This window comes from Theropithecus gelada, chromosome 3 (genome assembly GCF_003255815.1).
Source record: "Theropithecus gelada isolate Dixy chromosome 3, Tgel_1.0, whole genome shotgun sequence".
Lineage (NCBI taxonomy): Eukaryota > Metazoa > Chordata > Mammalia > Primates > Cercopithecidae > Theropithecus > Theropithecus gelada.
Genome location: NC_037670.1, coordinates 161,760,461 through 161,782,086, shown reverse-complemented (window position 1 = coordinate 161,782,086; position 21,626 = coordinate 161,760,461). Strand labels below are relative to the sequence as shown.

At 38.0% G+C, this 21,626-nt stretch overlaps 1 protein-coding gene across 3 annotated transcripts in view; it reads left to right on the top strand.

The window, feature by feature from the left end:
* The window catches only part of PTN (pleiotrophin), a 121,886-nt gene that overhangs the window by 79,477 nt on the left and 20,783 nt on the right, over window positions 1-21,626 (top strand). For 2 of the 3 annotated variants that reach the window (XM_025380288.1, XM_025380286.1), the window contains exons 2-4: window positions 15,298-15,413; window positions 16,639-16,812; window positions 18,948-19,109. In XM_025380288.1, coding sequence (XP_025236073.1) covers window positions 15,299-15,413; window positions 16,639-16,812; window positions 18,948-19,109 — 451 coding nt within the window. In that variant the 5' untranslated portion in view covers window position 15,298. The remainder of the gene's footprint in view (window positions 1-15,297; window positions 15,414-16,638; window positions 16,813-18,947; window positions 19,110-21,626) is intronic. The other variant, XM_025380287.1, reaches the window with a different exon arrangement.

Here is a 21,626-nt window from a genome sequence, read left to right as displayed (position 1 = left end):
TAAACTAAAATTATTTCTGGTGAGTAAGAAAAGACAAGCATTTGACTGTACAACTAAAATAATCAGGACATTTATTAATAGCTAATACCTTATAAAAGAACTTCTACCTATAAGTGATTTTGTTCACTTTATAGGGAACTTCAGGGAAATTAAATCCTTGGCCTTAACTGAATCCCTGTCTTGAAATTAATTGACAATCAAAAAAAAGGAATGCAAAATAATTGCCCTTCCTTTATACTTCATGACATTCTGTACTTCTTATGAGAGGACAGTGAATTATAATTGGCTATTTACTTGTCACTGATGCTTTATTAGAGTGCAAGCTTCATGAGAACAAGCCAAAACATCTGTCTTATCACTTGTCACTGTTGTGTCTTGAGAATACCACCCAGTAGTTGGCATAGGGTAGGTGCCCTCAAAATATTTAATGAAATAATGTGTTAATTTGGAGTGGAAAGAGGTGTCAAGATAGTTTTGGAAACTTCCTGAATCTTCACATAGATGGAGCAGGCTGGGCACAGTGGCTCACGCCTGTAATCCTAGCACTTTGGGAGGCAGAGGCAGGTGGATCACGAGGTCAGGAGATTGAGACCTACCCTGGCCAACATGGTGAAACCCTGTCTCTACTAAGAATACAAAAATTAGCTGGGCATGGTGGTGCATGCTTGTAATCCCAGCTACTTGGGAGGCTGAGGCAGGAGAACCCGGGAGGCAGAGGTTGCAGTGAGCAGAGGTCGTGCCACTGCACTCCAGCCTGGTGACAGAGCGAGACTCTGTCTAAAAAAAAAAAAAGAGATGTAGCAGCTTGACAAATAGCAAGATCAAAACCCATGGTCAAGATTTAAAGCAAAAATGAGTATAATTTTTCTCTGACAAACATGAAAACAAAAGTGGATAGGAGCACACCACTGGTAACCGCAAGACTTGCATGCTATTTGGTGTTTGAACAAAACAAGACAGGGAGAAGCAACAAAACATCAGACAGATCTGACAGGAGGAGAACCCAAAACAGCCCACACAAGTGCACTGCAGATCATGGTGAGCCAATGTGAGAATAAAAGCTGACCCACAACGACTCCCTTCTGGGACAGGAACCCACTGTAAGGATAAACTGCTGTGAACAAAATCAAAATTGATCAAGAGAGCAACAACAGAAACAAAAGAGAAAGAGAAAGATGATAAAAGCAAGAAGAGAACAGAACCTGAGAAAGATAGATACCATATTTTCACCATTATATGAAAGAACAGAAGAACAGATTTAGTGAAATTAGAAAAGCTATGTGAACATAAATATGAACAAGAGAAATGTATTGGGGTCAAATCTCACATAAAGTAACTTAAAAGGAGAGAATGAACAGAAAAAGGGGAAGACCATTATTTATATAGGCAATCCAAAAATTTCTGAATATGCTCAAGAAACAGAACAACAAAATTCTTTGTAACCTACTGTTTCAAAATGAGATAGAAAACACTAAGAAAACGATATAAAATGTAAAAGAGCATCACAAATCATAATTAGAAAAACTCAGCAATGAGGTGACAAAACTAGGAAAGAATAAGAATTATAAGAAATCTATTTTAGAAATGAAGACTAAACTAGAAGGAACACAATATTGAATACACACAAGTAATAGCTTAAGATAAATTGAAGATAAAAAAGCAATTGCTTTTAAATAAAAAATATAAAAAGGATTTGAGATAAAATGACAAATATTGAAAATAGGCAAAGCAAAGATTCCATCACTGTCTGAAAATATTTAACCAAAATGAAAAACACCTAGTTATTTTTCAGGAAAATTTTTGTACTTGAAAGAAAAAAATCCTTTGGGCATCTCAGCTAAAATAATACTATATTTATAAGGGAAAGTAAAATAGATTCTGAATAGTCATGGAAACTCTTCCACGAGGCATGTCATAGAAGCTAGAACTCTTTTTCCCCAAAACCAGCCATGGAACCTAAAGATATTACTCTAACTTCCCTACACCTTTCTGTGTAAAAACTGGCCATAAATAAATTATCTGACCTACTTTGAGTATAAATCATAAGATCTCCATTCCAGAGAGGGCCCTGCCCGACATGCAGAGAAAGCAAAGGTACACAGAGAGAGAACAAGAAGACTCCAAACAGGGAGTCCTTGCTGGGTTTCCTCATTCAGCCCGTTGTTAGTGCTAGATTACACCTTTTGCCTAATCATACTTCTACAAAGCTGTCCATATTTTGTTGAACCTAGGCATAAAAATAGATAGTTTTTCTCCTGAATCTTTCGGTCTTTGTTCTGAATGCTCCCATGTCACATAAAAATATGATCAAGTAAATTGATACACCATTTCTCCTATTTATTTACCTTTTCTCAGTGATTTTTAGGTAACTTTTGCAAGGCAAAGGGGAAATTTTCCCTTGGCCCCTGTAAGTATGTAATGACTAAAATGTCTGATTACATAGATGTCAAGCAACCATAAAAACGAGAGCCAAAAGGAGATCACCTATGTAAAATCATTTTAACTGCTTTTAAAATTCATAATTGGTAGGTTCAGTATTGATATTATTATCATAACACTAATGTTTATGTAATGTAAGATAAATGATTAATTTTATGTTTAGTTCTATCATTTCCTTTGTCCTTTTCTCACTCAGCTCACAGAAAATGGCCTGGAAATAAAGATGAACTCATCAAAGCTGAGCATCCCTAGTGCCCAGATTTTGGTCTTAAAATATCATTTATTATAATCAAAATGAACAAAGATTCTTGAAGGATAAACCTGGAAAATCTTGATATACCAGAAAGCATGGAACTTATAAAAGATTATAAGGCTAGTGTTAAAATAATTCACAAGACAACTTAATTTAGTGAAGCTTACACAGGCCAAAGATGGGACAATTAGAGCTTCAATAAAGATAAAAAGAATGTGATGGCTTAAAACCTATCAAATATGAATAAATGCATGAATTTATAATAACATTAAAAAAGAAAAAGTGATTGGCCATATTTTAATAATAGTAGAGAGCAAATTCATAATCTTGAAAACTAGATAAATAAAAGGAAAGAATCAAGCATTTATCCTATATATCTTTATGAACTTTAAACAGCTTAACAAAATATTAGATGAAGGAAAACATTTCTTTATGGAATTATGTCAAGTATTGTATGAAAATGAAAGACTAGAATGAGAAATACCACCATTTTGCAACCCCCATCCGTACTCACTAAGTACCAATGGCTGTTAACATCACAAAAGAGCAAAACCCAAATATTTTGTAGCTCATGGGGAAAGAACGCAATATTATTTACATTCTTACCAAAGGGATAGCACCTGAGTCTGATTAAACCTCTGCCTCCAGCTGCCAATTTGCAGCTGAACAGAGGAATATTGAATTGCACCATGAATTTGCAATCATCAAAATCTTGACTATGGGATACTAATGATTAAATGGCCTGGGTTTTGTAAAAGTAAAAAGCAAGAAAAAGAAAGTGATGGAGGATAATCCTGTATAGTAAAATCAAATTGAAAGATGTATTAGTTTAAAAATAAAATAAAATAAAATAAAATTAGACAAATCTAGGGAAGCACCCTTGAATAAAACCTTCAAATAATACAAATAAATAATTACTATATGAGTTACTTTTGGAGGAATGGGACTGTCATTGGTATGGGGAACATGTAAAGCCTTCTCACATGACTGGAAAAATCTTATAATAATTTGCTAAGCTCTTTAGTGGGTTTATGTAGTTTTTCTATAACTTGTGTTTTGTTTTACAATAAAGAGGTCAGAAAATTACTATTTCATGAGCGTTTACACAACTGAATCACACAATATCTAGAATGATCTAGCAATGCAAAACAAATAATGCAGAAGCATCATAAATCATTTACTGTCATAAATCATTTACTGTCATTTACTGTCTCAAAACTGATTGTTTCCAGCACTTTGGTAAATTACATATTCCCAGGTATTGACAAAGGACAGAGACAATCTTTTATTATGGCTATTCATTCCTCTGTTTAATGCCATGTTTTGGTGATATTTTTTCACTAGCAAAAAGTATAATGAGTAGTAGCTATTTTAAAATCTTATGTACTTTAAATAAAAAGTGGGAGGTGTAATAGTTTTATCACATGAAGGGTATAATATGTAGTTGCAAAGTGAGATGCTTTTTCTCATTTCATATAAGTTAAGTTGCATTTACATATTTCCTAATTATCAACATTGCAACATTGGACCTCTTGACTTCAGCAAACGCAAAAGGAATACTGGGGATGAAGGTCCTTGAGTTCTTATTAAGCTTCCAAGAAGCAAAGGCAGATTTAATTTGTGCCCCGATAAGGCTGAACACAACTTTAGTTGGTCTCAATTAAATAATGTCTCTCTCTGTCCCTTTTTGTTTGTTTTGTTTTGCTTTTGGATAATACTAGATAAAACAAAGTGTAATGCTTATTTTTTTTTTTAATAAAAAAGCATTTCTTTGTAGTAAGTAATAAGAGTAAAGGGGTACACTAATTTTATTCAGCAACTAATACTATATTTGTTAATATTCTGGTTATCTCTATGTCTATATCTTGTAATCTTCACGACAAGTCTCTCAAGTAATTGTTACAACCACCCCCATTTTGCAGATGTCAAAACAGTTCAATCCGTTGTGATTTGATAATTTGTTCAAGGACACTCTCAAAAAGTATGTGGTATAGCTGAAGTTTGGGCCAAAACTTTTCCCTCCAGATCCTGTATTAATCCCCCAAATAGATTGCTAAAGTACAGTTTCCAACATCATTTCCCTGTATTTACTTTAGATATTACCATTTGAAAATTCTAGATCTCATTAAAATACTAAGGAAAAGGGAAGCTCTCTTTTCCTAATCAGCTATTTATCCAGAAAAGAGATTGAGATTTAATAGATAAACACATTCCCTTAAAGTTGGTTTCTTTAATGTCCTTTAATCATTGAGTTTCAGATTTCATTGAGATAACTTAACAATAATTTCCAGGCACCAGCACCCAAATATGGTAGTCTTCAACTTAATTGTTATATGCAATTAAGTCTATTAGGGCAAGTACAAGAATGATGGCAATAGAAAAAAGGGGGTGAGAAATAAGTAAATTTTTCAAAAGAATGGAGTCAATTTAGTAAGGCTTTATTCTTGCACTATTTTATTTTCCCCAGATTAAAAAAATATGACACGATCCTGATCACTTCCTTAGAATCAATGTTTTTGCCTCTGCTCTCATTTGGCACTCAGTCTGTTGGAGAACAGGTAGGGTTAAACTTCATACAGGAAGAGCTTTTGCCCTCATTTGGTGCTAAGGACAAATAAATAATCAACTGTGCAAATATCACAAGCAAGGGGAACTGTTATCTACACATATACTAATTACTCAAGTATTTACTACAACAGCAAGGCACCAGCAGGCTAGTTGGGTATTGTTTTGGGCATACTTGAATTTTTGGATAAATTTAATCATTGCATTTTTAAACCTCCTTACTCTCTTCTTTTTAAATAACCTTTATTGATTTCTCTACCCAGAAAAATCTGAGCTCTCAAAATATAGGCTTAAGTAGAATGATGGGCAAAATAGAAGGAAGGGGAGAAGAGGTTAAGAACAATGTTCTCCAATTCAAAGCTGTTGGTGAACACGTATTGTACGCAGGTGACCCACTGTACACAGGGACTTGTGTGCATTTTTTCCATAGATTTAAGTGCTGAAATCTACCATTTACTCAATTCTTAATATTCTTAATTATTCTAAATTAACATCAGAGGCAGATAGAGTGTATTTCCGTTCTACCATCTCTCCAACTCCCATCCAGTACTTATCTTTCCTTCTTTCCAGTCAGCTCATATTTCAGTTATAATGACTTGTTTAGTAGACTATTCTATACTAAAAAATTTATTTGATTTGGAAATTCTGACCTGTGTGTTTTTTTCCCTTGAAATCAGTGAATAGAACTGGATTAAGAGAAATCTTTTTGAAAATAATGATGAAAACAAGAGTTTAACAATAAAACTAGAAATGCTGAGGTTAAAACTTGCCAGTGATAGCACCTTGCCATGAATAACTCTGTGTGTGCATGTGTGTGTATATGTGTGTTATTGTATTATTTATGGAAGGTAGAGTCTTTGTATTTCTGCCAAGTTATCATATTTCTCCAGTGGGCTCTGAGGTGCTTCTGGCCGCTCTTCCTGCTTGTAGGTATCATAGGACTATGGAGGAGCATCCCATGGCTCGGGCAGCAAGTTCTCCCAAGAGTTCTGCATGCTCCGTGGGAATTTCCAAATTCTCACAGTAGTCTAATTCATAACAACCTAAATACTTCTGATATTTGTAAGTAATTGTTGAAAATGCAGGTAAATTTTAACTTGGAAAGAAATATATTGTAATTCAAAAGTTCTGAACCAAAAAGTTGATTTGGTCTTTTAAAAAATTGAATTGAAAAGTTTCTGCCAAAGTGGCAGAAAGTAGGCTCTCAGGCAGCCTCTGGGGAAAGCTCAAAGACTTCCACTTTGGTTTACTTTACACCTAATAATTTTAAATACATTTGAATACATTATGAAAAGATATAGCTGTACTGATGTGCCAGTGCCCAACTCAAAGAACTCTGAAAAGACTTGCAAACTGGTGAGTCTAGATTGGCTTCTTTTATCATTCACACCCAATTAAAAGCGGAGGAAAAGCCTCAGAATCAGTAGAAATTTTCTGCATGACCATTCATGAGGAATTAGGTTGGTGCAAAAGTATCTGTGGTTTTTACCATTGCTTTTTATTTATTTATTTATTTATTTTTAATTTTTATTTATTTATTTATTTATTTATTATTATTATACTGTAAGTTGTAGGGTACATGTGCATAACATGCAGGTTTGTTACATATGTATACTTGTGCCTTGTTGGTGTGCTGCACCCATCAACTCGTCATTTACATCAGGTATAACTCCCAATGCAATCCCTTCCCCCACCCCCCTCCCCATGATAGGCCCCGGTGTGTGATGTTCCCCTTCCTGAGTCCAAGTGATCTCATTGTTCAGTTCCCACCTATGAGTGAGAACATGCGGTGTTTGGTTTTCTGTTCTTGTGATAGTTTGCTAAGAATGATGGATTCCAGCTGCATCCATGTCCCTACAAAGGACACAAACTCATCCTTTTTTATGGCTGCATAGTATTCCATGGTGTATATGTGCCACATTTTCTTAATCCAATCTGTCACTGATGGACATTTGGGTTGATTCCAAGTCTTTGCTATTGTGAATAGTGCTGCAATAAACATACGTGTGCATGTGTCTTTATAGCAGCATAATTTATAATCCTTTGGGTATATCCCCAGTAATGGGATGGCTGGGTCATATGGTACATCTAGTTCTAGATCCTTGAGGAATCGCCATACTGTTTTCCATAATGGTTGAACTAGTTTACAATCCCACCAACAGTGTAAAAGTGTTCCTATTTCTCCACATCCTCTCCAGCACCTGTTGTTTCCTGACTTTTTAATGATCGCCATTCTAACTGGTGTGAGATGGTATTTCATTGTGGTTTTGATTTGCATTTCTCTGATGGCCAGTGATGCTGAGCATTTTTTCATGTGTCTGTTGGCTGTATGAATGTCTTCTTTTGAGAAATGTCTATACATATCCTTTGCCCACTTTTTGATGCGGTTGTTTGTTTTTTTCTTGTAAATTTGTTGGAGTTCTTTGTAGATTCTGGATATTAGCCCTTTGTCAGATGAGTAGATTGCAAAAATTTTCTCCCATTCTGTAGGTTGCCTGTTCACTCTGATGGTAGTTTCTTTTGCTGTGCAGAAGCTCTTTAGTTTAATGAGATCCCATTTGTCAATTTTGGCTTTTGCTGCCGTTGCTTTTGGTGTTTTAGACATGAAGTCTTTGCCCATGCCTATGTCCTGAATGGTACTACCTAGATTTTCCTCTAGGATTTTTATGGTATTAGGTCTAACATTTAAGTCTCTAATCCATCTTGAATTAATTTTCGTATAAGGAGTAAGGAAAGGATCCAGTTTCAGCTTTCTACTTATGGCTAGCCAATTTTCCCAGCACCATTTATTAAATAGGGAATCCTTTCCCCATTTCTTGTTTCTCTCAGGTTTGTCAAAGATCAGATGGCTGTAGATGTGTGGTATTATTTCTGAGGACTCTGTTCTGTTCCATTGGTCTATATCTCTGTTTTGGTACCAGTACCATGCTGTTTTGGTTACTGTAGCCTTGTAGTATAGTTTGAAGTCAGGTAGCGTGATGCCTCCAGCTTTGTTCTTTTGACTTAGGATTGTCTTGGAGATGCGGGCTCTTTTTTGGTTCCATATGAACTTTAAAGCAGTTTTTTCCAATTCTTTGAAGAAACTCATTGGTAGCTTGATGGGGATGGCATTGAATCTATAAATTACCTTGGGCAGTATGGCCATTTTCACGATATTGATTCTTCCTATCCATGAGCATGGTATGTTCTTCCATTTGTTTGTGTCCTCTTTTATTTCACTGAGCAGTGGTTTGTAGTTCTCCTTGAAGAGGTCCTTTACATCCCTTGTAAGTTGGATTCCTAGGTATTTGATTCTCTTTGAAGCAATTGTGAATGGAAGTTCATTCCTGATTTGGCTCTCTGTTTGTCTGTTACTAGTGTATAAGAATGCTTGTGATTTTTGCACATTAATTTTGTATCCTGAGACTTTGCTGAAGTTGCTTATCAGCTTAAGGAGATTTTGGGCTGAGACAATGGGGTTTTCTAAATATACAATCATGTCATCTGCAAAGAGGGACAATTTGACTTCTTCTTTTCCTAACTGAATACCCTTGATTTCTTTCTCTTGCCTGATTGCCCTAGCCAGAACTTCCAACACTATGTTGAATAGGAGTGGTGAGAGAGGGCATCCCTGTCTTGTGCCAGTTTTCAAAGGGAATTTTTCCAGTTTTTGCCCATTCAGTATGATATTGGCTGTGGGTTTGTCATAAATAGCTCTTATTATTTTGAGGTACGTTCCATCAATACCGAATTTATTGAGCGTTTTTAGCATGAAGGGCTGTTGAATTTTGTCAAAAGCCTTTTCTGCATCTATTGAAATAATCATGTGGTTCTTGTCTTTGGTTCTGTTTATATGCTGGATTATGTTTATTGATTTGCGAATGTTGAACCAGCCTTGCATCCCAGGGATGAAGCCCACTTGATCATGGTGGATAAGCTTTTTGATGTGTTGCTGAATGCGGTTTGCCAGTATTTTATTGAGGATTTTTGCATCGATGTTCATCAGGGATATTGGTCTAAAATTCTCTTTTTTTGTTGTATCTCTGCCAGGCTTTGGTATCAGGATGATGTTGGCCTCATAAAATGAGTTAGGGAGGATTCCCTCTTTTTCTATTGATTGGAATAGTTTCAGAAGGAATGGTACCAACTCCTCCTTGTACCTCTGGTAGAATTCAGCTGTGAATCCATCTGGTCCTGGACTTTTTTTGGTTGGTAGGCTATTAATTATTGCCTCAATTTCAGAGCCTACTATTGGTCTATTCAGGGATTCAACTTCTTCCTGGTTTAGTCTTGGAAGAGTGTAAGTGTCCAGGAAATTATCCATTTCTTCTAGATTTTCCAGTTTATTTGCGTAGAGGTGTTTATAGTATTCTCTGATGGTAGTTTGTATTTCTGTGGGGTCGGTGGTGATATCCCCTTTTTCATTTTTAATTGCGTCGATTTGATTCTTCTCTCTTTTCTTCTTTATTAGTCTTGCTAGTGGTCTGTCAATTTTGTTGATCTTTTCAAAAAACCAACTCCTGGATTCATTGATTTTTTGGAGGGTTTTTTGTGTCTCTATCTCCTTCAGTTCTGCTCTGATCTTAGTTATTTCTAGCCTTCTGCTAGCTTTCGAATGTGTTTGCTCTTGCTTCTCTAGTTCTTTTAATTGCGATGTTAGAGTGTCAATTTTAGATCTTTCCTGCTTTCTCTTGTGGGCATTTAGTGCTATAAATTTCCCTCTACACACTGCTTTAAATGTGTCCCAGAGATTCTGGTATGTTGTATCTTTGTTCTCATTGGTTTCAAAGAACATCTTTATTTCTGCCTTCATTTCGTTATGTACCCAGTAGTCATTCAGGAGCAGGTTGTTCAGTTTCCATGTAGTTGAGCAGTTTTGATTGAGTTTCTTAGTCCTGAGTTCTAGTTTGATTGCACTGTGGTCTGAGAGACAGTTTGTTATAATTTCTGTTCTTGTACATTTGCTGAGGAGTGCTTTACTTCCAATTACGTGGTCAATTTTGGAATAAGTACGATGTGGTGCTGAGAAGAATGTATATTCTGTTGATTTGGGGTGGAGAGTTCTATAGATGTCTATTAGGTCTGCTTGCTGCAGAGATGAGTTCAATTCCTGGATATCCTTGTTAACTTTCTGTCTCGTTGATCTGTCTAATGTTGACAGTGGAGTGTTGAAGTCTCCCATTATTATTGTATGGGAGTCTAAGTCTCTTTGTAAGTCTCTAAGGACTTGCTTTATGAATCTGGGTGCTCCTGTATTGGGTGCATATATATTTAGGATAGTTAGCTCTTCCTGTTGAATTGATCCCTTTACCATTATGTAATGGCCTTCTTTGTCTCTTTTGATCTTTGATGGTTTAAAGTCTGTTTTATCAGAGACTAGTATTGCAACCCCCGCTTTTTTTTGTTCTCCATTTGCTTGGTAAATCTTCCTCCATCCCTTTATTTTGAGCCTATGTATGTCTCTGCGTGTGAGATGGGTCTCCTGAATACAGCAGACTGATGGGTCTTGACTCTTTATCCAGTTTGCCAGTCTGTGTCTCTTAATTGGACCATTTAGTCCATTTACATTTAAGGTTAAGATTGTTATGTGTGAACTTGATCCTGCCATTATGATATTAACTGGTTATTTTGCTCATTAGTTGATGCAGTTTCTTCCTAGCCTCGATGGTCTTTACATTTTGGCATGTTTTTGAGATGGCTGGTACCGGTTGTTCCTTTCCATGTTGAGTGCTTCCTTCAGGGTCTCTTGTAAGGCAGGCCTAGTGGTGACAAAATCTCTAAGCATTTGCTTATCTGTAAAGGATTTTATTTCTCCTTCACTTATGAAACTTAGTTTGGCTGGATATGAAATTCTGGGTTTAAAATTCTTTTCTTTAAGAATGTTGAATATTGGCCCCCACTCTCTTCTGGCTTGTAGAGTTTCTGCTGAGAGATCTGCTGTGAGTCTGATGGGCTTCCCTTTGTGGGTAACCCGACCTTTCTCTCTGGCTGCCCTTAAGATTTTTTCCTTCATTTCAACTTTGGTGAATCTGGCAATTATGTGTCTTGGAGTTGCTCTTCTCGAGGAGTATCTTTGTGGCGTTCTCTGTATTTCCTGGATTTGAATGTTGGCCTGCCCTACTAGGTTGGGGAAGTTCTCCTGGATGATATCCTGAAGAGTGTTTTCCAACTTGGTTCCATTTTCCCCCTCACTTTCAGGCACCCCAATCAGACGTAGATTTGGTCTTTTTACATAATCCCATACTTCTTGCAGGCTTTGTTCATTTCTTTTTCTTCTTTTTTCTTTTGGTTTCTCTTCTTGCTTCATTTCATTCATTTGATCCTCAATCGCTGATACTCTTTCTTCCAGTTGATCGAGTCGGTTACTGAAGCTTGTGCATTTGTCACGTATTTCTCGTGTCATGGTTTTCATCTCTTTCATTTCGTTTATGACCTTCTCTGCATTAATTAGTCTAGCCGTCAATTCTTCCACTTTTTTTTCAAGATTTTTAGTTTCTTTGCGCTGGGTACGTAATTCCTCCTTTAGCTCTGAGAAATTTGATGGACTGAAGCCTTCTTCTCTCATCTCGTCAAAGTCATTCTCCGTCCAGCTTTGATCCGTTGCTGGCGATGAGCTGCGCTCCTTTGCCGGGGGAGATGCGCTCTTGTTTTTTGAATTTCCAGCTTTTCTGCCCTGCTTTTTCCCCATCTTTGTGGTTTTATCTGCCTCTGGTCTTTGATGATGGTGATGTACTGATGGGGTTTTGGTGTAGGTGTCCTTCCTGTTTGATAGTTTTCCTTCTAACAGTCAGGACCCTCAGCTGTAGGTCTGTTGGAGATTGCTTGAGGTCCACTCCAGACCCTGTTTGCCTGGGTGTCAGCAGCAGAGGCTGCAGAAGATAGAATATTTCTGAACAGCGAGTGTACCTGTCTGATTCTTGCTTTGGAAGCTTCCTCTCAGGGGTGTACTCCACCCTGTGAGGTGTGGGGTGTCAGACTGCCCCTAGTGGGGGATGTCTCCCTGTTAGGCTACTCAGGGGTCAGGGACCCGCTTGAGCAGGGAGTCTGTCCCTTCTCAGATCTCAACCTCCGTGTTGGGAGATCCACTGCTCTCTTCAAAGCTGTCAGACAGAGTCGTTTGCGTCTGCAGAGGTGTCTGCTGCTTTGTTATTGTTTTCTGTGCCCTGCCCCCAGAGGTGGAGTCTACAGAGACAGGCAGGTTTCCTTGAGCTGCTGTGAGCTCCACCCAGTTCGAGCTTCCCAGCAGCTTTGTTTACCTACTTAAGCCTCAGCAATGGCGGGCGCCCCTCCCCCAGCCTCGCTGCTGCCTTGCCGGTAGATCACAGACTGCTGTGATAGCAATGAGGGAGGCTCCGTGGGTGTGGGACCCTCCCGGCCAGGTGTGGGATATGATCTCCTGGTGTGCCTGTTTGCTCAAAGCGCAGTATTGGGGTGGGAGTTACCCGATTCTCCAGGTGTTGTGTGTCTCAGTTCCCCTGGCTAGGAAAAGGGATTCCCTTCCCCCTTGCGCTTCCCAGGTGAGGCAATGCCTCGCCCTGCTTCAGCTCTCGCTGGTCGGGCTGCAGCAGCTGACCAGTACCGATCGTCCGGCACTCCCCAGTGAGATGAACCCAGTACCTCAGTTGAAAATGCCGAAATCACCGGTCTTCGGTGTCGCTGGCGCTGGGAGTTGAAGTCTGGAGCTGCTCCTATTCGGCCATCTTGCTCCGCCCCCTACCATTGCTTTAAGGGTGAAAACCATGATTACTTTTGCACCAATCTAATATAATAAGAATTTAGCCTCAGGAGGAAGACCAAAGCACCTTATCTTATATTGTAGAAAGTGCTGGAGATGGTGAGTAGCTAATCTAGGCTTGTGATTCAGGGAAAAAACTAAAGGTTCAAAATATTAATTTTAGTTGATAAGTGAAGTATGCTTCATCCATACGCTGGAATTCAAAGTCATCAGTTTTAAAACACAACACTAATTTACATTCCCACCAACAGTGTAAAAGTGCCCTTATTTCTCCACAGTCTTGCCAGCATCTATTATTTCTTGACTTTTTAATAATTGCCATTCTGATTGGCATGAGATGGAATCTCATTGTGGTTTTGATTTGCATTTCTCTAATGATCAGTGATGTTGAGCTCTTTTTCATGCTTGTTGGCTGCATAAATTTCTTCTTTTGACAAGTATCTGTTCATATCCGTTGCCCACTTTTTGATGTTTTTTAAAAATAAATTTAAGTTCCTTGTAAATTCTGGAAATTACAGAATTTAAGTTCAACCATTGTGGAAGACAGTATGGTGATTCCTCAAGGATCTAGAACTAGAAATACCATTTGATCCAGCCATCCCATTACTGAGTATATACCCAAAGGAATATAAATTATTTTACTATAAAGACACATGCACACGTATGTTTATTGCAGCACTATTTACAATAGCAAAGTCATTGAACCAACCTAAATGCCCATCAATGATAGACTGGATAAAGAAAATTTGGTACATATGTACCATGGAATACTAGGCAATGATAACAAGGAATGAGATCATGTCCTTTCCAGAGACATGGGTGAAGCTGGAAGCCATCGTCCACAGCAAACTAATACAGGAACAGGAAACCAAACACCGCATGTTCTCACTCATAACTGGGAGTTGAATATTGAGAAGACATGGACACAGGGAGGGGAACAACACATTCCAGGACCTGTTTAGGGGTGGGGGGTGAGGGGAGGGAACTTAGAAGACCGGTCAGTAGGTGCAGCCAACCACCATGGCACATGTATACATATGTAACAAACCTGCATGTTCTGCACATGTATCCCAGAACTTAAAGTAAAATTATAAATAAATAAATAAATAAATAAAAATAACACTAATAAGAGACAGCATATCCAATGCCACAGAAAAGTAGGAAAATTCACTGGCAAGGATATCATCTCATAGATATTTTTGAATGAGAAAAATAAATTAGAGAACAGAATAACCTCAATCCCTTATATACATGAAATGTTTTATTGTTCACACTAAAGAGAATGTTAAAACACGTAAACTAATCTATTACTACTTCTGGAAAAAAATTTATCAGCCTGTGACCATAGGTCATTACTACCATTTTTACATAAAGTGTAAAACACCACTAACACAGCAGATGGAGCTCAATAACTGCCAGGCAAGTTGCTGCAGCCATGGTTTGGTATAGCCATTGGGAAGTGGGTTGTCCTGGAGGTTGGACTAGACCTTCTCAAGGGTGTTTTGGCCAAGTAACCATATTGACACTAGGCTGTCACAGGTGGCTTCAAGTTCTAGGAGAGTCTTTCCAATGATATCTTGGGATTTTTGATTCACATCAAATGTGAGCATTTCCTATTATGAGTGAGTGTGAAGACTTTACCATATCCTAACATTTGAGGATTTTTAGCATGTGTGAGTTTATAAGTGTGTTTGATATGTGTCACAGGTGTGCTAGCTCTACTTCTGGGATTCACTCTTTGGTAGATCAATAAGTAATGGAATAGTGATAAAATGATAGTGATGATTATGACAATGATTTTAAAAAGGTCAGAGATATTGGTTGCTTTGTGTGCATCTAAATAGAATCAGTAAACATATATTTGTATAGGTAATTCATTCATCATGTCTACTCAGATTGGTCTTGTGTACTGTGATGCCATTGCTGTGGTTGTTTCTAAGATTGTCAGAAATTTTGAAGATGGCTATAGTTGTCGATATTACCAAGTGATGCTATCAGCAAGGCTGTAGAACTGTGTTCAAATGCATGCCTTCAAAGTTCTTTTGCTTCCATAATTTCTGAGTCATACTTAGCAAATGGTTGTGAAGTCTTATGTGAAGAACTGTTGCATTTTGTCAGTGAATACGTGATTGATTGCAGAAGAGCACTTATTTCAATGGCTGTTGGTGAGAATAGATGAAATTCTACCCAAGATAATTGATATGAATCTTCCTGAAATCTAACATTCCAGAAATGGAAAGTGGAGCCTTTCATCAAGGGGTTCAATGAGTCTTCCTCTCTGACTTAGGTTAATGCCACCTTCTTCTCTTTCTCTGTTTATTCCTAGAATGCAGGCTCAACAGTACCAGCAGCAGCGTCGAAAATTTGCAGCTGCCTTCTTGGCATTCATTTTCATACTGGCAGCTGTGGATACTGCTGAAGCAGGGAAGAAAGAGAAACCAGGTAAGCAGTAGGGTTCTGAAGGCAAGATGCTTCATCGATTAATGTCCATCTAGCCTAATTACCTGCTTTTCCTTCATCTCTTCTACTCTGCCTCTCTCCCTTCCTATTCCTCTATTCCTTCAATCTTCCCTTTTTAAAAATAATTATTTAGAGGAACCTAAGAAATATCCTGTCTCCCATTGCAAGTCCTGGATTGCATGACGATGATGGTCATTAATATAATGATCAAATTAGCAGCTACTATGTATAGAACATTGACCAGCAATCAGGTGCTTTATTATGTTACCTCTCTACCTCAAAAAAAAAAAAAATGCACTGGAACTTGTTTTTCTCCTTAATTTCAGATTTACAGAGGAGGAAACTGAGGCACAGAGAAGCTAAAGCACCTTCTCTGTGCCACTCACAAAGTCATAAGTAGGCTGTGGAACTGATAGTCTGTTTAAATCTGTGATCCACCATATATGTATGATGTCATTCCTTCTACAAGACGGAGAAAGGAACAATAACTTGCACTGAAATGGCTCATTTGACAACTGTTATTTCTTTCTTTCTTTCTTTTTTTTTTTTTTTTGAGATGGAGTCTTGCTCTGTCACCAGGCTGGAGTGCAGTGGTGCAATCTCAGCTCACTGTATCCTCCATCTCCTGCAATTCTCTTGCCTCAGCTTCCAAAGTAGCTGGGGCTACAGGCATGCACCACCACGCCCAGCTTATTTTTGTATTTTTAGTAGAGTTGGGGTTTCACTATGTTAGCCAGGATGGTCTCGATCTCTTGACCTTGTGATCTGCCTTCCTCGACCTCCCAAAGTGCTGGGATTACAGGCATGAGCCACTGGGCCCGGCTGACAACTGTCATTTCTAATATAATATTTTCTCGGTTTTTAGGCTTAACTATTTTTGATCATCTCTTCTTTTATAGAAATATTTGCTTCTAAAAGGAGATGCCACTAAATCACTTAGCAAAGTCTCTGGCACATAGTAAGAGGGAGTTAAATTAATACTAGTTTTAGCTCTTTTCTCAGTTTTCTTTCTCTCTTCTCTTGATCATTCTTTGGTTCAATACTTTGGTTAATATTCGTCATATTTCTATTATTCACTGAACAATAAGGATAGAGATAAAAAAAACCCCACAGATCCTGCAATTAAGGTTCTCAGGAATGAACTTGGTTATATCTGGAAGTTAAGGAGTTTTCTGTATGTTGATTAGGTTTTCTTCCTTTCATTCAGAAAAAAAAGTGAAAAAGTCTGACTGTGGAGAATGGCAGTGGAGTGTGTGTGTGCCCACCAGTGGAGACTGTGGACTGGGCACGCGGGAAGGCACTCGGACTGGAGCCGAGTGCAAGCAAACCATGAAGACCCAGCGATGTAAGATCCCCTGCAACTGGAAGAAGCAATTTGGAGGTAAGCTTCATCCTACTGAGTTAATCTCCTACCCTAAGATAAGTCTCAAATTTTTCCACCAAATGTCTTTTTAAGGATGAGGACTTTTTATTTTAAATAACTTTATCTTATCAGACACAAAGTGACCAGATATCTTTCCCAACCCCAGTGTTTCTCAACTTTGACACTGGTCCCATTTCAGGCCAGGCAATTCTTTGTTGTGGAGGTTGTCTTGTGCATTTTAGGGTATTTAGCAGCATCCCCGGCTTCTACTCACTAGTTTCCAGTAGGATTCCTCACCCACTCCAGATGTGAAAACTAAAAATGTCTCCAAATATCTATGGCCAAATGTCTCCTTGTGGTCAAAATCATCCCTGATTGGGAACCACTGACTTTCCAAAGGGACATAAAATATATCCTTGATTCCTCCTAATAATGTTCGTTGATCTATCTTCTCTCTCCTTTCTTCTATTTCTAAGTTCCTTTGATTTTTCCTTTCCCCTTTTCTTGTTTATTCTCCTTCTTCTCCATGTCCCTCCCTGTCACTTTCAGGCCTTCTCTCTCATTTGATCCCTCCCCACCCTCCACACAGGTTCACAGATTCATTTATTGAGTCCAGCAGGGCTGCTCACAGCCACTTTTCATAGATCTTTCTCCCACTGGCTAGAGTCAGTCTTATGCTGGCCTGATCTATCTATCTGAGACAGGATCTGTCAACACTTTCAACTTTATATCCAATATTGAACCCTCAAATAAACTCTTTCTTCCACGATCCAGACTTTTTGTCTTTCTTAACCATGGGGGGACATGATTCCTGAAATGTCCTACCTGTGTTCTGTGGAAATGCACTGTGGCCCATAGACAAGTGAGGAAGGACAATGGATGTATACACGTACATCTTTTTCTCCCTCTGTAATCTTTGGGGTATTTTCTATTTGAATGGAGATAGATAAGTTCTATAAAAGTGTGATGGAGAACAGGTACATTTGGTCTTAAATTGTATCTGGGCACCTCAAAAACCCATTTTCAAAAAGTTTAAAAGGTCTATCTTAAAGACTTATATTGAAAATATTAAATAACTCTCAAATTCAACAGTAAACAACAAAACAACAGCAACAACAAAAAAAAAACAACAACAAAACAAAACAAACAAAACTTAACAGTTCAGTAAGAAAATGGGGAAAAAACATTAACAGACCTTTTACCAAAGAGGATATATAGGCAACGAATGAATTCCTGAAAATGTATTCAACATCTTTTCCTTATTAGGGAACTAGAAATTGAAACCATAATGAGAGATCACTCTACATCTATCAAAGTGGCTAGAATAAAAAATAGTGATAAGACGAAATGCTAGTGAGGGTGCAGGGAAACCAGATCCCTCATATGTTGCCAGTGGAAATTGTAACGTGGTACAGCCGCAGTGGAAAAAGAGTATTGCAGTTTTTTACAAAATGAAGCATGCATTTACCATGTAACACAGCAGTTTCTTGGTCATTTATCCCAGAGAAATGAAAACTTATGTTTCCACAAAAACCTATACATGAATTTATGCAGGAGTTTTATTTGTAATAACCCAAAGCTGGAAACAACTCGGATGTCCTTCAACTGATAAATGGTTAAACAAGCCAGGGTACATTGGCACTGTAGAGTACTACTCAGCAATAGGAAGAAACAGACTATTGATGCACCCGACTTGGGTGGATCTTCAGGTAATTATGCTAAGTAAAAAAGAAAGCCGATCTCAGAAGTTTACATAGTGTAGAATTCCATTTATGCAACATTTTTCAGTTAGAAAAATGATAGAGCTAGAGAACAGATTAGGAGTTGCCAGGGATTAAGGAGGTGGGGAAGGAGGAAGGTGGCCAGGCCATGACTATAAAGAATGACCCAGTGTTGTGTTGGGACTGTATATTAGTGGTGTATATTAATGTATTTTAATGGTGTATATTGATGGTGATTGCATGCATGTGCACATGGGATAGAATTGAACAGAACTCAATACACATGCATACACTCTGTATTATTTCTTATAGCTGCACATGGATCTATAATTATTTCAATAAAAATAGTTACAAACAAAAGTGTGCCTTTATTATCCTGGAAGTACAATAGGATCTTTCAAGGATTTCTGTTTGGTTCTACCCTGCCTTTAGCGGAGTGCAAATACCAGTTCCAGGCCTGGGGAGAATGTGACCTGAACACGGCCCTGAAGACCAGAACTGGAAGTCTGAAGCGAGCCCTGCACAATGCCGAATGCCAGAAGACGGTCACCATCTCCAAGCCCTGTGGCAAACTGACCAAGCCCAAACCTCAAGGTAAGTCCTTGCCATTATACCACAATTTTAATGGATTGATGGACTCAGGCAAGATCTGGAAAACCCACATTTTCCAGAAGGAACTATTAGGTGAATTACTGAAGAAAGTGACTGAAAAAGTCCCCTACACTGAGAACCACAAAAATACTTTTAAGCAGGCAGTCTGTGAGTGCAAATTGAAGTCCTCTGCATAAATGAGGGGATTGGTACAGTCTCGTAACCCAAATAAATAACATAGCAAAAGAAGCCAGCTAAGACAGTTGTAAGATGACCATATATTCCAAATTCTTAATTGGAACTGTATCCTGACAAGAAAAACAAACTCAGAATGTTTATAAAGGGGACAATTTTAACTCAAACTTCTCCCAGATTGTCTGAAATATAGTTTTCACAAAATCAGGAAAATTATTTTACATTTTCCCTTTATTCACTGCATAACTTAATGGGTTCTGCACTTCTTTTCAGAGCCTTTATATTTTTTTGAGTTCAATTTGATTACCAGCTACATTCATCACAGAATTTTTTAATGACAGGGATCTGTATCTCCCAGAAAGTCAGGCTCTGCTCACTTGCTGGAGAAGGTAAAACCAATCATTATGGCCATGAATTCATACATACAAGGATCCTAGCTGAGGGAAATAAACTCTTTTATCATGGATGTTATGGTCTGAATTGTGTCTCCCCAAATTCATATGCTGAAGTTTTAACCCCCAGTACCTCACAATGCCACTGTATTGGAGACAGGGTCTTTAAAGAGGTAATTGAGATAAAATGCAGTCACAAGGGTAGGCCTTAATCCAGTGTGGCTGGTGTCTTTATAAGAAGGGAGATTAGGACACAGAAATACGTAGAGGGAAGACTGTGTGAAGACAGAGGGAGAAGAATGCCATCTACAAGCCACAGGGAGAACCTTCAGAAGAAATCAGCCCTACAGATGCATTGAAGAAATCAGCCCTACAGATGCATTAGGCTTGTAGCTTCCAGAACTGCAAGACAATAAATAAATAAATTTCTGTTTTTTAAGCCACCAACTCTGTGGTACTTTGTTATGGCAGCTATAGCCAACTAATAAAATGGGCCTCAATGAACTCCAAATTCAAATACCTTCTTGGCCTTTACTCATATATTTCAACTCTAAGATGGTCCTGAACATTCATACTGCCAGAGAAATTGTAAGGAGAGATTCAGAAAAATGACCATGTAAGAAATGCTCATAATAAATAAAAATAGAAAACAAATCTGCAGAAGCTGAGGGAGATTGGCTGGTTTCCTGCTGGTGACCAGAAAGGACTTTATTTTTCACAGGCCTGGCTTTTCGGCCTCTGATGGAGTTGTCCATAGAAATGGTTATCTCCAACTTCAGGATGGCTAGGTACAGGCTGGACCTGCAAATGGTGAATCTAGGATTAAGGCTGCCCTTTCCAGATCATGAAAATCTCTACCTGTTGTCCTATGGTTTTAGGAAGGCATGAAGCAGGGCTGGAGTGACTGCAGTGAGTACTTATGCCGACTTCCCAAATGTCATTTGTCCAGAGACAACCACATAAATCTAAGCCAAATCAGGGCCATAACTACTAAGTGAAACATTTCCAAAAATGGCAGAACTCAGAGTTACTGTCATCAAAATAATTTATTTTTAATCCAGCTGTAGAACCAAAATATGCAGCATAAATACAGAATTGAAAGGAAAAGAAATTAAAGAAGCTTCCACATTCTGGCACAGTGATGCTCAACCTGGGCTGCACATTAGAATATTGTGTGGGAACGTGCAAAATTCCCAGTGCCCAAGTATAGCACAGACTAACCCAATCAGCATCAGTAGTTTAAAAATTGTAAATACATCTCAGAAGGTTTCAAGATGCAGCCAAAATTGAGAACTGCTGCCCTAGTATGGAATCCGTTGACAAGAGACCACACACACATGCATGCACATGTCACACACACACACAGACACACACACACACACACAGACACACACACGTGCACTGTCCTGTTATTTCCTATGGGAAAGAGAAAATTCAACTTAATAGGGGAGAAAAACTGGGGACATGATTAGGTGGAAGATAGTGGGGCTAGATGAACACATAAAATGGTGAAAAGTTTGGAATGAATGGAACATAGCAGGGAACATGATTAAGAGAGACCCCTAAAGGATATATAGGAAATAAGTGAAGTCTTCCTTTTACCTGAACTGTTGTATATTTCACCTTTATACAGTATCTCATCTAATAATGAACGTTAAGTTTGTTTCAGGCTTTCAGCTTGAAAAAATGACACTAAAAATATTTCAAGTGGGTAGACATTCTGTAATATTCATATATAAAGAAATTATGGTTTATAATTAATTGATATAATTAATTGAAAATGCGATTACTCTGAGTTTTATATTTCAAACTACCAGTTATGCAATTTATAAGTCATTAAAATTCATCCTTCCCTTTGTATATAACATATCTTTGTTAAAACTAACCAGTCTTTTCCATCCCCACAGTGGAGAGTTTTATAAATGCTGTTTTG